The 22,544-nt window shown below is 40.6% G+C and overlaps 1 protein-coding gene across 1 annotated transcript in view; it reads left to right on the top strand.

Moving 5' to 3' along the window:
- Positions 1–22,544, top strand: part of TRABD2B (TraB domain containing 2B) — a 393,013-nt gene that overhangs the window by 244,193 nt on the left and 126,276 nt on the right. Inside the window, exon 3 of the mRNA XM_042461497.1 lies at positions 14,076–14,222. Within this exon, the coding sequence (XP_042317431.1) occupies positions 14,076–14,222 (147 nt within the window). The remainder of the gene's footprint in view (positions 1–14,075; positions 14,223–22,544) is intronic.

Here is a 22,544-nt window from a genome sequence, read left to right as displayed (position 1 = left end):
CCCATGCCTATTTCTTGATGTTATGTTTGCTGTTTGAGCAGCAGGCAGCTGGCCAGTGACATCTATCTCAGCCACACTCAGCTTGTCACCACCTTTTCCTCTCTCTTCCCCTCATGTGCAAATAAATCAGCAACAATAGATAAGGCCTCTTCCTGCTGGTCTAACAAAAAAAAGGAGGGCAGGTGGCTGGCTGCTCAGTCATTGCTCCCACAGTGACCAGCTGCAAAGCAAGCAGCAACTGAGCACCTGGTTGAGCCATGACCAAGAGGCCTCTTGCCTGTGCCACCTTGCAGCAAAGACTGGCACAGGTGAAAGGCTTATCGCTCACTGCTTGACTGGCTGCTCAGTTGCTGCTCTCAAGGTGACCAGGTACAAAGGAAGAAGCTTCTCTCCAGCAAGAAATAACTCTCAGCCCTTCTTTGCTAGTATGGAAAGGGGAAAAGGCAGCTTCCCACTTTTCCCCCCAGTAAGTGAGAATTTTCAATCTGAGAGAAGTGAGAGAGGTGAAAGATTATTTTGAAGAATCAATTGCTCCTTCTCCTTCCCCAGAGACGTGCCTTCCCCACATAGCTTCAAGTTGTCCCTGCCTTAAAGGGCTATATTTTGTTTTTTAATAATACAGGAAAAGGTTGGATGTGATCCACTGAAACCTTTAGGTGGATATTTGCAAGAGGCTGTTCAGCCATATTTCATTTCCCCTAACATTTCAAAATAATTGTAGTAAAATTAGTATGAAGAGGTGTTGTGTGTTACCTCCTAATACAATATAACATGGCATTATAAGAATGTTTATTTCACTTTACCTGCAAGGCAAAAGAGAGTCACTTCTCCCCCCCACCCACCCCTTACCCTGTTTATTCTGGATTTTCTCTTGTACTTTTGTACTTTTGATTTTGTTGTTTCAGTTGTAAATCTTAGATTCTTTGAAATCTGTAAAATATGGTGGTATGGTCTTATCCTCAAAACAAAATATAGGCGCGTTACAGACCGCTCAAAAGTGGGCAGTCTGCCACCGCCATCATTAGTTGCACCGAGAAGCCCCAGCAGCCAGACCACAAGGCTTCCCAGCGCAGCTAAAAAGAAGCGCCAAAATGGGGCTTCTTCTTGGCACCCGGAAGTGGCGCCGCGAGGCGCAAGGTGCGCATTTGCGGTGTCACTTCCGCTGTGCCATGTCCAGATGCTATGCGTCCAAGACGTAAAGATGGCGGCACCCGTGTGGACGGGCGCCGCCATTTACTACGTGCTCCGCGCGTACTAGGGACAGGGCCAGTTAGCAAGGTAAAACCCTTCCTAACCCTAGCACGCCCCTTTCTAACCCTAGTACGCGCAGAGCGTGTACTAAATGGCAGTTTGTAACGCACCTAAGCAAACAAAATTTAAGATCTGTGTTGAGCTGCTGATACTGCACTGTGTAAGAACACATAAGTAGTTTAAAGAATACCACAACTTACTGCTAACTTATACTGTACCATGACATTTTTGTGTTGCAATTTCTATTTGGCCATAAGATTGGCCTTGGAATCTATCTAGCTCAGCCATCTATGACGAGTACACCAACTGCACCCTTCCCTGTGAAGGCATATTTGGCCAGTGATCCATATTTTAATTATCACTTGATTAAATAACTGTGATATATAGGACTGTTCTTGAAACATGTTCACTAGCCACAGCTAGTTCAAAACGTGGCAGCAAGATTATTGTCTATCATGCAATATAGAGATCATGTGTTATCATTCTTAAACCAATTGTGAAGCCTTTCAACTTGCTTTGAAGTTCAGTTTAAACTGCTGCTTTTAACCCGCATAGCCCTAAAAGGGTTAGGGGTAGAATGTCTAAAAGATTGCTGCCACCCTACCACATCCACATGAGTCTGCCTGGAGTGAGATCTTCATCAGAGGCCTTGTTGAAAGTCCCATCATTATACTGTTTGTGAGTATACATAATTGTGCTTACTCTGAAACAGCACTCTGGTTGTGATATTCACTCCTAAGGGAAGTTGGGCTAGCTCCATCTCTTTTGAGCTTGGGGGTGGGGGGGTGGGGAGGATGAATCTATATTATTTCATATGTAATTTGGTCTTTGAAACTATTGTTTAAAAATGGCTTTAAGATTTGTTTGAAATATGTTTTTAAAAACACCTTCATTTAATTGTTTTCTCTGGGGCAAAACAGACCACCCATTTCCGCCACCGTCTGGAAGGCTTCAGAGTGCGGTGTTTTGACTCAGCATGCTTTGAAGCTGCTCAGAAGCCAACTTTCAGCTGCCTGGGTGCACACATGCGGGCCGGCTTCTGGGCATCTTGTAGGCATGCCGTGAGCCCTCAACATGCTGGGAAGCTGCCGCAGGGCTGCAGGAGAGCCACTAAAGGTGGCTTTTCTGTGGCCAAAAAAGGAGCGGTTGAAAACTATTCCTTTTTTGGCTGGTGCCATGGCAGATTAGTGCCGTGGCATGTCACTGCCATGGCCCCAATCCAGCTTTGTCAGAGGTTGGCCTGTTTCACTCCTCTGTGATCCCTAAAAGGTAAAAAAGCAATAAAAATAAAATACTATAAATGTATAAAGGTACATAGATAGGAATGAAGGAAGGAAGATAAAGAGATGCATAAAGTGATCTCCCCTCCCCCCTCCCCAAGATTTAATAGGGTCACTTTGGGTAATTCAGTATGTCACTTTCAATTTGAAGTGAATTTGGGAATGGTAGAAATGATATACAAATAAACAAGCATAACAATTAGGTAAGAGGCATCATTATTAGAATACAAAGTTCAGTGCTATATCTTCTACAATCTTGAAACCATCTGTTCCCATCCCCCATGTCATTCAAGTTCAGCAGGAACTGGCTCAGTCAAAAACAGCACAGGATAAATCAGGGTAGAAGACATGTTTGTTGTAAAGCTGTTTGTGTTGTTGCCTACAAATTAGTAATTGTTTTGTGGTCAAAGAATCTTGTTGTTTAACCCCAAAAATATTTCTCCATGCTCCCTAGAAATTTCATACCAATTTGACTAATGGAAACAAGAAACACTGACTTTGGAGTCTTATTTCGGGGGGTTGGGCTGTTGGAGTCCCTTTTTTGGGTTTCCCACAGACTTTTCCTGTCAAGGCTGTGGAATGCAAAGAAATGAGGAACGTCTGTGCCTTTTCCCTTTCAGCAGATGTTTCCTCGGTGATGGAAAGGCTGGTTAGTCTTTCTGTACATCTGATTTGCCCAGGAGAACATCAGCAATAAGAAGTTTAGGATTACAATTCTATACCCTCTTTCTTAGCTCCATTGTTCTGGTTGACTATAAAACAGAAACTCTCCACACATTTGCTTGAAAAGGATTCTGATTCCTTAATCCTACTGTTCAAACAGGGCAGAAAAAAAACATGAGAATGAATTGAGGAGAGAGCAAGCTTGTTTTCTGCTGCTCTAAAGATTAGGACCTGGAACAATGGATGCAAGCTCCAGGAAAAGAGATTGCACCTCAACATTAGGAGAAACTTTGAGACAGTAAGGGCTGTTCAACAGTGGAAAAAACTCCCTGGAGAGTGGTGGAATCTCCCTCCTTGGAGGTCTTTAAGCAGAGGCTGGATGGCCATCTGTTGGGGATACTTTGATTGAGATTTCCTGCATGGCAGGGGGGTTGAACTGTATGGCCCTTGTGGTCTCTTTCAACTCTACTATTCTATTATTCTATGAGTCTATGCTTCTATGCTTCTAACTTTTCTTTGAAATGTATTCTTAAAATCATCATTGATGAGCCCTGGGGAGAACTGTGGAGACAGGGGTTTAATTCAAAATCATCATGAGGGGTGTGTGGGGAACCAGGCCATACCAGATAACACCCTAAGGGAGAGTGACACACTGCTCTCCAGACAGCCTTTTGGCAGGAACAGGCTGTGATGTTCACCTGTGTCCCTTTAAAACACTGGAATTCAATGGAAGAGATGGTGTGAGTGGGTCAACATTCAGTGGTATTCAGTGGAAAAAGGAGAGGTCTCAGGATTGTTGTTGTTGTTTTTTTTAAATAAATTTAATATTTTTAAAAAATATATTCTTTTTAAAATTTTCTTTAAAACATTACAGAAATTATATGCAAACACATCTAGGCTGTGCATATGATATTGTAAATTAAAGGTATAATTTTAATTTTGCTAGTTGTCCATGTCACAACATAATGATATACAGGAATTACAATTTATGAGTAACCTGAGAACAAAAACGTTACTAAGGATTCTGTATAGGAGAAGTTATGGTATGGGGCATATGGTATGGGAGGAGATCAAGCAGAAGTGAACCATGAGTTACCGCGCCAGGTGAAATCAAACTTAGTGACATCAATGATTTAACTGTTTCCACTCATGCCACAACCCCAGTGAAAATTATGTCCTGGAAGCCATTATTTTCCCCAGAAGGTAAAGTTACCTGAAGTGGCTTTTAGTCTGCCCTAGGAAGTAAATTTATTTATATACAATGGGACCAACATCTCAGTCAACAGTCTTTGAGTACCGAGGAAGTGGACAAGATCCTTCAAAGTGTTAGGAAGACAACGTGCTCTCTCGATCCCTGTCCCTCTTGGCTAGCAGGGGGGGGGGGGGGGGGGTCGGTTGTAGCTGTTATGTTGCGCCGCATAATTAATTCATCTTATAGGGAAGGGCGTTTTCCATCCAGCTTGAAATTGGCCATTGTAAAACTGCTGTTAAAAAAGCCCTCCCTAGACCCCCTGATTCGAAGTAATTATCAGCCTGTTTCCCAGCTGCCTTTTTTGGGGAAGGTGATCGAGAGGGCAGTTGCCTTTCAACTTCAGTCGGTCTTGGATGAAACAGATTTTCTAGACCCATTTGAAACTGGCTTCTGGGCGGGCTATGGAGTCGAGACTGCCATGGTCTCCCTGGTCGATGATCTCCGTCTGGGCATGGACAGGGGTAGCGTGTCCCTGTTAGTGCTTTTAGACATCCCAGTGGCTTTCGATACCATTGACCATGGTATCCTTCTGGAACGCCTGAGGGAGTTAGGTATCGGGGGCACTGCGCTCCAGTGGTTCCGTTCCTACCTCTCGGGTAGATTCCAGATGGTGCAGCTGGGGGACGTGTGCTCCGATAAGAGGGCACTTACATCTGGTGTCCCTCAAGGAGCCATTCTGTCCCCCATGCTATTCAACATTTACATGAAACCTCTGGGGGAGATTATCCGGAGACACAGGGAGCTGATGACACCCAAATATGTTTCTCTGTGTCTCCGACTGATGCAGTGACCAGGGATGGCATCTCTCCTCTAGATGCCTGTCTGGAGTCAGTAATGGGCTAGATGAGGGAAAACAGACTCAGCTTGAATCCAGAGAAAACGGAAGTACTCGTGATAGGTTCCCCGGGCCCGGGGATGGAGATTTGTCCACCTGTCCTGAATGGGGTCACGCTTCCCCTAAAGGACTCAGTTCGCAGTCTGGGGGTGCTTCTGGACTCGTCGCTCCACCTTATATCTCAGGTGGATGCGACAGTCAGGAGTACCTGTTATCAGCTGCGACCCTACTTGGGTCGGGGGGGCCTTGAAACGGTGGTACATGCTCTGGTGACCTCTCGGTTGGATTTCTGTAACACGCTCTACATGGTACCAAACCTGGAAGCTTCAATTGGTGCAGAATATGGCAGCAAGGTTGGTCACTGGATGTTCCAGGACCAGCCATATAACTCCTGTCTTATACGATCTGCATTGGCTGCCCATTCGCTTCCGGGCGCAATACAAGGTGTTGGTTATTACCTATAAAGCCTTAAATGGCTTGGGCCCAGGGTACTTGAAGGACCGCCTCTCCCCATATAATCCACCCCACGCTCTCAGGTCGGCCGGGAAGCAACTCTTGAGGGTTCCTGACACGAGATATTCCGTGACTGCATAGAGGGCATTTTTCTAGCTCTGCCCCGCAGCTTTGTAACTCTCTTCCTGGTGAGCTCCGCTTGGTTACCTCCCTTGACCTGTTCAGGAAGAAGTTAAACACTTTCCTCTTCCAACAGGCTTTCCCCCAGATGTTATGAGATTTGCTCTCTCCCCGTTGCACCAGCACTTTATGCTAGTTTGTTCGGTTTTATCTTGTAAATTTTTACTCTGTTTTTAAGTAATCTGATGTATTGTTGTGGTTTTTATATGAATACAGTTTGTAAATTGTACATTGTGTAGTACTCTGTTATAACCCAATTTGATCTCCCAGGAAAAGCGGGCTATAAATGAACAGTTTATTATTATTTATTATTACTATTAACATGCATACATTTCCTGTGAAGCCACAATGCTACACCAAATTCTAGACCAAATCACTTTAGAGTAAATTGCCATAAGATGATGCTAAAGTGAAGAACCATGAAGCTTCTTCAGAGGTGGATAAACAAACATGCCACAAAGTGCTAGGCAATACGTTTTCCTTGAAACAGCACAGAGAGGGAAGTATATAAAGCAGGCATCAGTAATGGGTGGAGACCAGGAAGGATCCTTTCTTCCTCCATGCTAGAAAGCCTCAGGACATGGCTCACATATGCCTCCTTCTATCTATGGCCAAGGTCAAAAAAGGGACTAGAATGGACTGTTGTGAACAGTACGTAGGTAGATTAAGGGTTTTGACATAGTGGCCATTAAGGCTGACCTGGGGGCGGAGTTGGGGCATGGCATCCAGATGACGCATTACCCAACTCTTCCCAAGGCCAGCGTGATGCCGTTCACTGTTCCACATGGCACGCAGTGTCACGGCACTCCTCTGGTGCTGCGCCTACATGATGCAGTGCCAAAGGAGTGTGGAAAAGCTGTGCACTGGCAGCTATGGTGCCCTTTCCAGGGTGCAAAAAGGAGGGATTGGAGCCATGGCATGTAGTTGCCGCAGCCCCAATCTGGTGCTAAAAGGGGCGGCTGCAGCCCACCTCTTAGGTGTGGTCTGTCAAGCCCCTAAGTGTCTGTGTGGAGATAAATCTGATTCTCCCCTTCAAAACTGGTGTCTTTTCTGAGTACCAGGATATTCGTTTTGTGGGAGGTGGACATATGTTGTTATCAAGTTGTTGTTTTTTGTACTTGTTACACAGGTTGGAGTCCTGTTCTTTAAAACAGCCATCCCCCTCAAACTTCTTTGGATATGAACAAGAGTGTGCATGTGTAGGATGCAGGGTTTGTCACCCCTCTTTCATGAAACCTTCTCTTGCTCAAACACAATATTTAGAAACTCAGCTAAAATCTCATGGCTGCATTTTGCTGGCATAAACATATAATTCCAAGCTTCATAACCAGTCATACTGTAGAATGCATAGTGGTTAAAGAGAGTTCTTTGGTCAGATTCAAACCATTTTATTAAACTGGTTAATTAGCAATTTGAAAGGGAAAAATCAAGGTCTTAAGGTCTCCCCGGGTCACTGCCAAACCACAGCCTATTAACTACTCCTGCCTTTCAGCAGCAATAATGATGAGGTTTTGAGAACATATGGAACCAACTAGGAAAAAGGCTTTTATGAAGAACTTTAACAGGGGGCATGATTTTGCTAACAGAAATTCTAGCAGACGATTTCATGGTTTTGCTTCCTTAACTGTCCCTTTAAAGAAACTAAACTCTTTCCTCATTGTGGGATGTCAGATTCAGACAGGCTTTCTCTCTGACACTGGGGGAGTCTTTTAAGTGGCTCCCTCTGGACCTGTTTTTCTGAGTTTGTTTCCTTGACACTGACCTCATCTAGATGGCTTTCACAGCTCGTCAACCCCCTGTCATAGCATACAGCAAGCTAGAGATGATGAGAGAAAGCTAACCTCCTTCAGGAAGCTAATGGAATTATTGGATTTTCACAAACACATAACTAACTTGGGTTTTTTCTGCAATGCTTTGCATTTTGATTGACCCAAGAATGGATTTAAGGTGCTTCCCCTGTGCCTTCATGGCTTGTGGAAGCCTAAATGCCACCTGTTTTCACACCATGACTTCATGAATCCATGACTAGATGAAGCTTAAATCTCCCCCGCCCCTTTTCACTGCATTTGAAGAACATGTATCAGTACATATGATCCCAGTTTTGTTCTGAATTCAACAAGGAGGTACTCTTCCCCACCACTGTTCAAACTTTCTAATGGCCACCATGGAAGACAGTCATGACATTTTTTCATCTGGCATCACACACTCGCTTATCCAAAGGTAATCCATATTCATATGGGATGAGAGGCCACTGGACTCAAAGGCAAAGGTTTCAACACTGTTCTTTGATTGCAGCAGGAAAATATGTTCTTCAAGGCTGTTTTTCCTGCTGTGGCAAGGTAGTGGCGGTCCTGTTACTAATTACAGAGTCTCTCCAGAGCTCACCCCAATGACTCTTTGAGAAAGATGCTAACCTTCCTAAAATATGAAAACCTAGGTTGGGATTTCAGGGCATGGACCATTTACACTTGTTTTCCATAGCAGAGGGTTGGACTGGATGGCCCTTGTGGTCTCTTTCAACTTTATCATTCAATGATTCTGATTCACTTTCAGTCCTGTCCACATGATGCAGAGCCAAACCCCTAATTCAGCTATGGACTGTCTTCATGAAGGAAGGCCAATTCCACATTGAATCCAAGCCATTCTTATGTTAAAGCATGTTTTAAATACTCATCCTTTGCCTCAGATTTTCCAGGAAAACCCACAGCATTCCAGAGAGATGCTGGATGGCTGTATACACTTGCATGCCATAGTGTCACCCAGTGTTGCTGCTGGTGGTGTGAATCACTCCCTTTGATGTCATAATGATGTACCCAGCCATATTATCAATGCTGAGCATCTCATTTTCGACCTTAGAGGGATTGACTCACAGTAACCAGCAGTGGCAGGTGGCACAACAGGACGTGCATGTAGACAACTGACTGGCATAACTCCAGAGTACAGAGGTAACACAGAGAATTTGAGGCAGTTTTGGGGCCAAAATACTCAGGAACAGCCCAGAGTATTCTGACCAGTGTCGACACACCTAAGAGGACCCTAACTCCTGTGCTGCTAGAAATACCAATCCACAGTGCTGATTACAGAAGGTTGTAGATGGCAAATGCTGGGTGGTAAGGCAGCAAAGAATGATTAGTGGTAGGTAGATGCCTTCTTTTCCCTTTTCATAAACCTGCTAGTGTCCACTATTATTAATAAAACTGTTCAAAAACATAGGGTCCAGGTCAGGATCCCTTGGCATTCCACTTGTCATTTCTCTCTCAGATGACTAAGAACATCTTTAAAGAAACCAAATTCAGGTTTCTTTTCTATCTGGAGCTGCAGATTTTGTGGTTGAATAAAACAATGATTTATGGATGGCTTTGCATGGTTCTTTAGAACAGGTGGCATTCTGAATAGCCGTGTATTTATTTACTAGGGGTTAGCATGCTCTAAATTTGCTAAAGACTTGACCTTTATTGAAAAGTCTCATAACAAAGCCCATGTTCACATGCACATGTTTCTGTGCCTCTTTCTAATTGGGAAAGGCAGTAATTCTGTGTGAAGTGCTGTGTTCTTTGAATGCATTTTGATCAAATTGAAATCCCAAATCCCCATTATAATTTCAAGGCCAAACAAGCAAGGGCTGGAGTTAGCAATCCTTTTAACTATGAAGTGGTCCTGTTGGTTTTATTGGGAGTATTCTGAAAGCAGGTGACTATGGAGTGTAGCCAAAAAGCACTTTCCTTCTCAGCAGCTGCCCTGTTAGAAAAGGGCAAGACAAATCACAGTAGCATGGTTTTCCACAGGTGCCCCGTCTATTATTTCATATGAACTCCCTAACAACATCAATCCACTGTGAAGATAAAATTATGATCCAATGCATATTTCTTCTGTAGAAGGAATTCTCCACAACAGCAAAATTGTTTTTGTTTCTGTGTGCTTTGTTTGTTTGTTCTTTGAAGTTCTTTGAAATCATCACAGACAAAAACATTTGCAATGGTATAGATAGAACTTCTGTATTTATGTAGAAATAAGCCCCTATGAGTTTAGAGTGGCTTACTTAAAAAAAAAATGAGCACAGGATTGCGGTTTTGGATGGATAGCATTGACATACTTGTATTTACATCTATTATGTACTGGGCTTTTAAATGGCAAATTACAGGAAAGATTGTTTACTATGGCTGCATCCACACTGCAGAAATAATCCAGTTTGAAACCACTTTAATTGCCATGGCTCAATGCTATGGAATTTTGGGATACATTTAGCTTTATCTGGCAGGGAGCTCTGCTGCCACAGCAAACCACAGTTTCCAGATTCCATAGATTTGAGCCATGACAGTTAAAATGGTGTCAAACTGGACTATTTCTGAAGTGTGGATGGCCCCTGTATTTCATATCTTGAAATCAGCATGGTTTATGATTTGCTTTAAGAGAAATGAGTAATAGTGCTGAGCAGTTAAAGATGTGGTCTTGCACAGGTGGTGCTTTCTTCTGCTTCCGAGGTTAGAATGTTTGTTTGGACTATAGCTCCCAGAATCCTGCAGCCATTAATGTAGTCCCAGAGGTAGCTACCAAAGTTACAACTTCTCTTTATATTAAACAGAAAATAACTCCAGTGTAACATCCAATTATTCTCCCTAAAGATTAGTAGAGAATATCCATTTTGTTCAAGAATCATAATTGCTAAAACAATAAAAATGTGGGTTTCTTTTAAATAAATAGCAAAGATGTTGCTGGAGTTATGCTGGTGTTATGCTCTGTACTTTGTACTGTGGAGTTATGCTTCATTTTGTATAGGATTTTTTTTTTTAAGAAAATTGAAAAAGAGAGAGAGTGATTAAATTTAAGAATCACGGCAAAACCTGTGATTTTTGTTACATTGGTGACATAGTGTTTTTATCTCCTAAAATGTATTGCCTTTTCCCCAGCAATAAATCTCCCCTTTTCTATATTTTCCCTTTGTGAGATATATCTTGTTTAATGCTTATGAGAAAAAAATCTTAGGACGTTATCACACCAGCCTCCTGTTCTGCCACAATCATGTTCATTTAAGAATAGAAGCATACCATTTTGGCATCATTTTTATCACACTTTCTGCCATATAGTGCTTTCTGGTCCATCATTGTGTGATCTGTTTTCTGCATTGACAAAAATCTTCATCCAGGAGGAAGGGGAGGAACACAATTTATACTAGCTGCCAACACCTTTCTGAACCCAATTGCTGTGTGATTGTGGACACAGCAGACAGCTTCAGGTAGGTACTGGCAGACACAATTGCTGTGAGGGGCTGGAAGAACAGAGGAGCAGAATCATGCCCACTCACACCATGTGACTGCCTGAGAAGTAAAATTGCAATGGAAGGGATCTATTGCACTGAGGCAGTTATGGAATAGCTGCAAGATTGAGAGCCTATTGATGGGGTTTGCCCATCAATGAAAAGGTGCACTACTGTAATAAATGGAATGCAAGGAAGCAGGAGGATGGACATGACATCATGTGATAAGTACCAGTTAAAAAGACTTTTATTCTGCTAAAATTCTACTTTTTAGCCTCATGTGACAATCTCCTTAGTAGTTCTAGAAAGTAAGAGTCAGAGGTATAGCTATGGGGAAAGGACAAAATGAGGGCATTGTCCTCTCCCCATTAAAAATTCTGCTCCACCTCGTGAAATTTTCTTGCAGTCAGCAAATTTCTAGCATTGCAGCATCTTTAAATTTCAGGTGACATTTAGAAATAAAATTTAGGCATCCAAAGAAAAGGAGAAGATGAAGTAATCAAAGGAATGAGAACATAGCATATATAAGAGTTCTAGGCCCGATACAGACCGGCACTTTGTGCCGGCCTGTGGGTGGAGTTAGGGCACAGCATCTGCATGCTGGATGCCCTAACCCCACCCCCAGAGCACAATTTTGGCATGCACTGGTCCACATGGTGCATGCCATCATGATGCCCCTCTGGTGCTGCATCCACATGATGCAGCACCAAAGGGGCGTCATAAAGCTGTGCCGCCACTCGCAACATTTGCCCAGCGACCCAAAAAGAACCAATTTTTCCAGGTTCTTTTTACTCCGGAAGGGCTCCATGCAGTTTAGCGGCTGCGTTGTCCCTCCAGAGGGAGACAGGCCGCATCAAATCCAGCCTTTTTAAAAGGTATGTACTGGGCCTAAAAAAGGTTAAATCTGCCTTTATCTTAAACATGTAATTAATCTTGGCCAACACCTAAAAAGGAGCAAAAATGTCTGAAGCCTGTTTGGGACCAGAGTCTGGAAACATAGTTTGGAACTGCCACTACTGGAAGGTCAGTGCCTGAATAGATCTGTCGTTCTGAAGTCAAACTAACTAATAACTCCAGTCTTGCCCCACTCAGATGTCCAAAACTTTCCCCATGTGTCTCAGGCTAGGCATTAACATTTTCTATGACCCATAAAAAGTGAGATTAGCATCTCTCTAATTTAAACAGGCTGCAAAAACCATAGGTTTAAAGGATTTCTTACCTTCTGAGGCTTGTAGGTTGAAGAGGAAACAACTCATCCCAGGATTTCCTGTGGATTCTGAATATTCAACTAATAAAAATAAAAGCTCAGCAAAAGATTGTGATCTGGGGAAAAATGAATTAAAATGCTTACGTCTTGGAGCTATCTTCCTGACACTGTTGCTTACTATTTAAAAATATGCACTTTTCTTATTCTGGCTAACCTTGAATGTATTTAACTTTGGATGCCTGTTGGATTTTCAGGATGGTCTTCCACCTATGCATGTGACAGCTTTCAGAGTTTGATTCTCAGCTTGGCCATGAAGTCCATTGGGCATGTCACATGCTCTCAGACTCAGGAGAAAGCAGTAGAAAACCTTCTCTGAACAGATCTTGCCAGAAAAAAAAACATAATAGGTTCACCGAAGGGCTTCTATAAGTCAGAAACGGTATGAAGACACAACAACAACAACAACAACAACAACAACAAAATTTTCCACTATAGCTGACATGATAAGGAGCCCTGGTGGCGCTGTGGGTAAATGCCTGTACTGCAGCCATTCACTCGAAACCACAAGGTTGCGAGTTCAAGACCAGCAAAAGGGCCCAAGCTCGATTCAGGCTTGCATCCTTCCGAGGTCGCTAAAATGAGTACCCAGACTGTTGGGGGCAAATTAGCTTACTTGCTAATTAGCTTACTTGCTGTTCACCGCTATGATCTTTGGAATAGCGGTATATAAATAAAACAAATTATTATTATTAATTATTATTATTATTATTTTCTATCTTTCTTTTTACCGTCATTGCCTTCCTCCATTCCCTCTACATACTGCCACTGCTGCCTCCTTCATCTCTCCCCAACTTCCACCCTACTTTTCTCTCTCTCTTGAAAGAAGGAAGAAGTGAAAGAGGAAAGAAAGAAACACACACATCCCATTGTTATCATCAAATATGGCTCTTTGCAGTGCCATCTGCTTCCTGTCTGTGAGTGTTCACTGAGTCTGGACAAGACTGACTTGGGGAATCACCTGTGCTGCAGAATCTGTACATATATTTTGGGTGTGGGTCCAAAAATTACATGAACCAACCAATCTTGTTACACTGTTTGAGTCTGATCATCAAAATATAAGAACATTTCTGAATGTTTCAGAAAATGAAGCAATCATTTTGAGAGGCTATTTCCTGACAGTCCACTTAACTAACAAGAACAGGACGTGATTAAGTTTTGCTAAAAAAAAGGAGAACATATGCTTTATTTTTTAACAGTGGGAACTTTCGTGATTTGTTTTAAAGTTGTACTGAAGAAACATAAATAAATACTAAAGTTGTTTAAAATATATTTAACAGATATTAAGGAGGAAATTATCTAAAATTCCTGAGGTTGACATTATTCTCACAAATTTTACAATGCTAAGTGGGAAGATGAATAACTGAAAAAAATACCTATGTTGAATGTCCTGTTTTGAGTTGAAAACCATCAATTACTTTATATGTTTGTATCAGAAGAGAGAAAATGGGCACATGTATGACACATATGTTCATGCCCTGTAACAAGTGCTGAAATAGTAAATTGAGGCCTTGTGTCCTTCTATAATTAATGTTTCTGGGCCTACTTTACACCCTGCTGTCACCTAGTCATGTGTATATTTTATTCTTCACTTTACATCTTCTCACCTAAATGGACTATATTTATTTTCAATGTGTGTACAGGTGCTGTTCGCTTTGAACCAAACACTGTTACAGCATGAAAGTCTTCGAGCTGGCAGTTTGCAGGCTCCTTACACAACTGAAGATCTTATCAAGCACTACAACTGTGGAGACCTCAATGCTGTCATATTCAATCATGATACTTCACAGGTATGCTGCTTTCATGATCTCCCTATATGTAGGAAAGCTGTAAATAGGTATCAGTTTAACTATAATCTAGAGATATAATCTAGAAATGTCTGGCCAAAACTGACTGCTTCATCCTTTTTCACAGTCCAAGTTTGCTTTGTCTGACCAGAAAATTGTTAGACAGAGAAACAGCTGAAAGCATTTCAGAAGTTTCACTCTTTGCCAAATCATAACCTTCTAAAAACTGTAGCAAAAGGGGTTCTTAGGAAAGGTGAAGGGACCAGGTAGCTTTGACACACATATATACACACATTAAATTAAGCACTATAAAAATTTACTGCTGCCTTTAAACCAATAGATGCACAAAGACAACTCTGTGCATCCTTTTCATTATTTTCATGATCTTGACAATCTAACTACAGCATTATATTCTTCTGAGGTAGCCTAACACCAAGGGAAATGTACTATGGCTTCATCTGCACTGTAAAAATAATGCAGTTTGACACTGCTTTAACTGCAATGGCTCAATGTAATGGAATTCTGGAATTTGTAGTTTTGTGATATTTAGCTTTCTCTATGAGAGTGATCTGGTGCCACAACAAACTAAAAATCCCAGAATTCCATAGCATGGAGCTATGGCAGTTAAAGTGGTACCAAACCACATGAATTCTGCAGAACAGATGCAGCCTAAAAGTACAGGGATGGAGAAAATATTCAGAAATATTTGTAAAATGGTTAAAAGGCATATTTTTTCAAGTATCAAGAAATCCAGATGAGAAAAATCATGGAATGGTGAGAATCTTCACAGTTTGGGACATTCTATGCAAAATTCATATATGGTTCTTTTGCACAGAAACCAACATTTCCTACACAAGAAGCAGCTCTTTCTGCATAGAAAATATTTTTCTACAGAAATACTTTGGAAATTTTGGAATTTTCTAGAAAGGCTAGATGAGCTCTCTTCATGGCCTTTTTCCAACAGCAGATAAAGATTTTCTTATTTTGACTGATATCTGGGAAATAAGGAGATTGTGCTTTTAATAATTATGTTGTAATGTCTGATTTCTTGGTTTTTAATGGAAATGTTTTTAAATGTGTTGATAATTTAGTGGTATTTCAATGTTTGTATTGGTGAGACCTTTTACCTCAGTCTAATGTCATAAGCCACATTGAATCCTAGAGCTAGGGAAAAATAATAAATGAATAAAATATGATACCCAGTAGAAGATCCTGACATTTCCAGTAAAAAGAACAAAGGCAGCAGGTCCAGAAGAGATAAATGTCTGCCAGAGATCTTGAAGCACGTCAGAATAAACAATTTCCAGAAGGGCAGTCTTGCTTAGTTTGTAGCAGATGGAGAGTATTGTGACACCTGAGCACAAGGTCGCTCCTATTATTGCAATTGTAGTTCCACTAGTGACCACAGAGCCTTGAGGTTTTATTGCATGAAATATGGCACCAATTAGAGCAGATGTAGAAGGGAGCTAAAATGTGCCAAAAGGTACCATCTGTGACAAGGATCAAGCTGAATTATGTTGCCTTGCCAACCTCCTTCTCCTTTTCTTATGATCCCAAGCCTTTTCTTTGTCCTCCCTGCACCTTGGAAACCCTCACATGTCTTCTGTTTGCTTGAGAGACAATGAGATATTACCACTGTTTTTCTAGAGTAGCTGTGTGTGTGTTTTGGCTTGGAGAGTGACTGAAAAGCTTTGAAAGGAATGTGTGCATAAATGAAAGTTAATTGCAAGTACTTGGAACGCCTTTGAACATAATTCCCCCTCATTAGGACAAAAGACTTTGTAATAATTGAGTTTGTATTTGAAGAGGAAGTAAGCTTTATGTAAATAGGATATGAGGCCAAATAACTTCCCATACATGCCATAATCCAATAATAATCTATGTGTCACATGAGTTTAGGCAGAACCCTTTGTTTTCTCTTAGATCTTCAGTATCATACAGAACTTGTAAAGACTTCTGTGGTTTGTAAGTTCCATTCTGATCAAGCTATGAACACACGTTCCTCTTGTATGAATACAACTTTGGCTGAGTATCTGGCAAGACCAAAAGGTAAAATATAAGCAAATATGATCCACTTACTTGGACATCATTGCTACAGTAACTTCCTTTTAAGCCAATAATACTTAACCTTAGATAGGTTGTTTTGAAGACTAAAACCTTTCACTTTGTTTTTCAGCCTACTGAAATTTATAGTGGTATATAGAGAGAGCCAGCATGTATAGTGGTTTGTAGTGGTTTGAGCATTGAACTACAACTCTGGACACCAGGGTACAAATCCCTGTTCAGCCATGGAAACCCACTGGGGAAGCCTGGGGAAGCCACACTCTCTTAGCCTCTGAACAAATCTTGTGAAGAAAGCCTCATGATCAGGTTGCCTTAGAGTTTCCATAAGTCAAAAACCACTTGAATGCATACAAAAATATTAGCATGCAATAAACCTACCTATTTGCTTATTTAGAATATTTTATATCTCCTGTTAGCTCAACAATTCCCATTTGATATTCAAATAAAATATAATCAAGATAAAATAGTTCAATATGAAATTATCAGATTAAATAAGTTCATAATCAGATGTCAAAATACTTTAAATGTCATTGAAAATAAAAAAAGTTACTTGTCAGCACTAAAAAGAGAAGAAAGTCTCTCTGAGTCTCTCTGAGGAGGAAGTTCCATAAGATGGGTACTACTATTAAGAAGGCACTTTCCTCAGTTACCATGAACTTCATACATGATGGTGTGGGTATCAAGAGCAGCATCTCTCTATTTTATTGTGTGACATAAGCCCTACTCACTAATGTACAAAATATGCTAAATCAACATGTAAAGGGAGAGTGCATTAGCTCATCTGTCTCCAGTTCTATTGCTCTCCCGGGCCTCATTCCCACTACAGAATAAACCATTTTTTGAGTCAAATCAATGAAGCAGTTTAGCGCTGAATAGATGTTTACACTGTTCAATCAATGACTGAACCTTATCGGTTTCAATTTAATCCACTTCACATTCACATTAACCAATGAATCAATTCAACATGGAGTCACGTCATAAGGCTGACTGTGTCACAGGGAACCAATTCACACCTGCAGCTCATTCACACTAGCACTGAATTGATTCATTGCAAAAGACATGGGTAATTCAGCAGATCGCTTTAAATGGGTTTAGCACTGGGGACCCCTTACCAAACAGTGCCAGGGAATTGACACAAGTGTAAACAAGAGCCATTTAAACCAGTTCAGATCCGCATGCAAACTGGTTTATTATGTAGTGCAAATGAGGCCCTTGACTACTTAAAGGATAGTCAAATGAGATATAATTAATGAAAGTAAAGGAGAAAAGTAAAGGGTTAGAAAGGAAAAAGAGAAAGGAAAGCTCACCTGTAAGATAAGAAGGATTTGTTTTTAAAGAAGTGAAGAATAAGTGATTGTAGAAAAAGGAAAAGAAAGAAGATAGCGTGTAGTTTAGGCAAAAGATAGAACAAGAATTATTGCCTTACGCAGGAATCCATTCTGGCCCCTTCCGTGTAAGGTAAATCACACGTATGCTCGAACCCCATTGAAAATAATGGTGTGTGTGCATGGCACGTGTGCCATTTCTCTCCCATCACACGGCTTTCAGTATGAAAGCTGCGTAAAAGGTGCCCGCGTATGACGTGGGCGCACTGTATTCTGATCCAAATGTAGAGAATAAGAGGAATTTTAGTAAGTGTAAAAGTGTAAAAGAAAGTAGAAGAGGAGATGAAGAGGAAGGGGTAAGAGAGATAAGGAAATGAAGAGAAGGAGGAAAAGAAAAGCTAGCAAGGTAGAGAGAGAAGGAAAGGAGGAAATAAGGAAAGGAGAAAATAAAAAGAAAGAATTATAAGAAGAAAGAATAGTAATGATAGTAGAAATATGAAATAGTTTTTCATCTAGTTTTAGATGTGTAGAGATTTCTATGTGTTAAGTTGGTTAGTAATGTTTTGTCTGTAATGTTATGTATGTTCGTAGTGTAATACACACACACACACACACACACACACACACACGTAGTAAATCAATTTTAAAAAGTAAACAAAAAAAAGTAATAAGGCCCTGAAGGTGAATGACTATCAACCAGAACGCTGTGTCTGTGCATGGATGCTGTCTGCATGTTTGGGAACTCTAGGCTCCCAATTATGTGGTGAACATCTATTACTGGAGGACAGTCGTTAGTTCTTCACTTGCCACATGAAGAGAGTGACAAAATGGAGATCCAGCGATGGAGCTAGTGCACTTCATAGAATCATATAGTTGGAAGAAACCACAAGAGCCATTCAGTCTTATCCCCTGCCATCCAGGAACTCTCAATCAAAGCATCCCGACAGATGGCCATCCAGCCTCTTTTTAAAGACCAAGGAGGGAGATTCCACCACACTCTGAGGGAGTATGTTCCATTGTCGAACAGCTCTTACTGTCAGGAAGTTCCTCCTCATGTTTAGGTCAAATTTCTTTTCCAGTAGTTTGTATCCATTGTTCCGGGTCTTGTTCTCTAGAGCAGCAGAAAATAAGTTTGCTCCATTTTAATATGACATGCCTTCAAATATTTAAACAAGGCTATCATATCATTTGTTAACCTTCTCTTCTCCAGGCTAAACATACCTAGCTCCCTAAGTCTCTCCTCATAGGGCATGGTTTCCAGACCCTTCACCAATTTGGTTGCCCTCCTCTGGACACGCTGGGGATGTTTATCCTGGAGAAGAGAAGGTTAAGAGATGATGTGATAGCCCTGTTTAAATACTTGAAGGGATGTCATTCTGAGGAGGGAGCTGACTTGTTTTCAGCTGCTCCAGAGACTAGGACCTGGAGCAATCGATGCAAGCTACAGGAAAAGAGATTCCACCTCAACATTAGGAAGAACTTCCTGACAGTAAGGGTTGTTTGACAGTGGAACACACTCCCTCAGAGGGTAGTGGAGTCTCCTTCCTTGGAGATCTTTATGCAGAGGCTGGATGGCCCTCTGTTGGGGATGCTTTGATGAGAGTTCCTGCATGGCAGGGAGTTGGACTGGAGGGCCCTTGTGGTCTCTTCCAACTCTATGATTCTATGATCCTTTTTGAATTGTGGTGCCCAGAACTGGACACAATTCCTTCCATCTTTGAATTTTAATTGAACATTATAAGCAAGTAAATAGAAATATTCTCTGGAATAAGGGGAAGACGTAAGGAATTTTAAGACTGCAATCCTACAGCTCCAGAAGCACATCTCAAAGGGCATGAGGCCAATGATGCTTGATAGTGTTTCAAATTCAAAAGAAAAATCCAACATGAGTTGTGGTTTCTACGGTAGCCACTCCAACTCAGGTTGGAATTCTGGACTGAAAGTTCTAGATCAAGTGGACTCTCAGACCCTGACCATGCCCCCAACACAGAGACATTTAGGTGCATTTTTCTCTCTTACTGTTTCATGGATATTTTTTTCTCTACCAGCAAGAACCTGCGGATGAAATGGAACATTCTGTCTCTCAAGCTCCTTGTCCTTATAATTTCTCCCTAAGCCAATGGGGCTTCTTTCCTACAATGTTCAACAATACAATGTTAAATGCAAGACAAGGGCACAAAGATGACACTTTAAAAAAGAGAGAAGCAATTTAGGTCAACAAGACTCTTATGAGAAAACTATTCAGATAAATTAAAATATGTGGGAAAATGTGTTCATGGAAAATTAAACTATTTTATTTTCCATCAAACTCTGTGGGAATCCTAGTATTGTCTTTGTCAAAACCCTTAACAGTTTGGTCCTGGTATTTTTTAAATCACTATCAGATTTCCAGAGATTTCAAGGTTAACCTAAATTATATGGGTAAAGGTATTACTATTTCTGTTTAAAGTAGCTTCAGATTTTGTTATGCTTTTGAAGCAGAAATGCATGCTATCACATTACTTTCACAGATTTAAATGGAACGAAATGTGTATAAAATAGATCCCTTTGCCAATACCCACAGGGCTATTCATAAATGATCATAAATCTATTTTCATAAATTATCATAAATCACAGGGCTATTCATAAATGATCATAAATCTCTTTGCTTAGGGTTAGACCTAACCCTAAGCAAAGAGATTTATGATCACTCATCTCTTGTTGCAAATCCTCACAAAATGTTTTATTCAAAATATAACAGACGAGAAGTAAAAGAAATCTATACATCTAATAACAAAAACCAACTCTTTAATTTCAAGACAAATGCAATATTTGTTAATCCCAAGTGATAAATCTGCCAGACAAAGTTAATATGGCAATCCTGTGCTTTTATAATCTTGGACTTTACAGTTGACCTTCTGTATCCTTGGATTCAAACATCCATGGCTTCAAATATTCCCCCCAAAATATAAATTCCAAAAAACAAACCTTGATTTTGCTATTTTATATAAGGGACACCATTTTACTATGCCATTGTATTTAATGGAACTTGAATATCCACAGATTTTGGGATCCATGGGAGGTCCTGGAGCCAAACCTCAGTGGATACCAATATAATAATAATAATAATAATAATAATAATAATAATAATAATAATAATAATAATTTATTTATTTATAACCCACTCTTCAGCCAAAAGGCTATCAGAGCAGCTTACAAATTGTTAATTAGACATGTCCCTGTTCTTAGGCTTACAATCTAAAACGGACCCATTGTATTTTTGTATTGCAGACACTGATGTTGTCAAGGCACTTTGTAGAGGATACACATCAAATCCTTGTTCATATAACTGCTCCATTCATTTCATACCAAGCAATGAATGGGCAACATTAATTCTCAGCCTGCAAAGGTGTGCCTGTGCAGAGCTAGTCTTCCATTGAAGTGGATGAGGAAGAACCTAATACTGTTTCTCCCCCTTGCACCTTAATCACATAGTCTGGACTCATCATAATGGAGTCTTTTTATAGAAATCCATATCTGCATGTATTTTGCTTTCCATGGCACTTTGTGAATGGCTGCATTATGTACAAAATCCATAACAACATGAGTAGCATGACTTGCGTGGGACTTTCTCATTTGACTGGTGGTGTTTCTTGGTATAATACTAATTGGGTGGGAAAGGCACTCATGGATAAAATATTTTATAGATTTATTGCAGCCATATAAAACCAAGAAGAGATTGATAAAATAATTCGAACAAGAATGGAAACCATGGATAAATTATCTGAATGAAGAAAAAGGAACGTATACTAGTATTATTTTCAGTTAATTTCTGAGTTAAAGAAATCAGTTCACTTGATAACAGATAGCAATGTATAGAATAAAATGCATCAGGAAAGATATTACCAAGATTGAAAAGAAAAATGGAATATTATTTGTTGTATAAGAAATATACATGTGAAGAATAATCAGAAACTGCAATGATAATAGAAAGTGACAATATACTAATGCAACAAATACAGAATTGATAGAGATGAAAGGAAGGAACAAAAAGTGTAAATAAGTAAACTTAAATAGGAGTTAATATTATGTATCATAATAAAATTTATTTTATTATGTAAACATTTAATAAAATATTATATACCAAAAAAAACCCAAGAAGACCTGTGGCTGACATACAGGTGCATATGTGTGTGCATTTATGGCTGAGGGGAAGAGACGCAAGGGAAGAGACTGTGTGCTTTTACTCTTGTTGTGTGCCTTCAAGTCATTTACAAGTTATGGCATCCCTAAGGTGAATCTATGGTGGGATTTTCTTGGCAAGCTTTATTTAGGGGAGGTTTGCCATATCCTTTCTCTTAGGACTTTATCACACGGGGCTCCTGGGGCGCGACGAGAATGTTTCCAAAGGAGCCAGGAAGGGAGCAGAATGAGTGGGGGATGCATTTTACTGCACACAGTCCCTCACTCATTCTCTTCCCTGCTCTTTCGTTCCCAGTCCGTTCCAGAGAGGAGGAGATTTTTGAGAACTGTTCAAAACAGTTCTCAAAAATCTCCTCCTTTGGAACGGATGAGGAATAGATGGGGAACGTAACGGAAGGAGTGAGGGACATTAGTGTGCAATAAAATGCACCCCCACTTGTCCTTCACTCATTCCAGGCCCCTTCCGTTCTGAGAGTGGTCCCTGGGAGCCCTGTGTAATAAAGTTCTTAGACTGAAAGAGAGTGTGACTTGGCCAGTGGGTTTCCATGGCTGAGTGGTCTCCTGGTCTCCTGGAGTCCTCTTCCAATGGTCAAAACACTATATCATGCTGGTATAGTACCTTATCAAGTAGTCTCCAAATCAGAATTTTTTCTAAGATATCTAAATATAGGTGGTTATGACTTACTAAATAGACTAATCTTGCAAATAAAGTGCAAGTACAGTGTGCCTGCATTTGGTGCAGGCGCACTATACG

The sequence above is a fragment of the Sceloporus undulatus genome, chromosome 4, assembly GCF_019175285.1.
Source record: "Sceloporus undulatus isolate JIND9_A2432 ecotype Alabama chromosome 4, SceUnd_v1.1, whole genome shotgun sequence".
NCBI classification, from domain to species: Eukaryota; Metazoa; Chordata; class Lepidosauria; order Squamata; family Phrynosomatidae; genus Sceloporus; species Sceloporus undulatus.
Note: the sequence above shows the minus strand (reverse complement) of the source record. Positions and strands in the feature narration are given on the sequence as shown.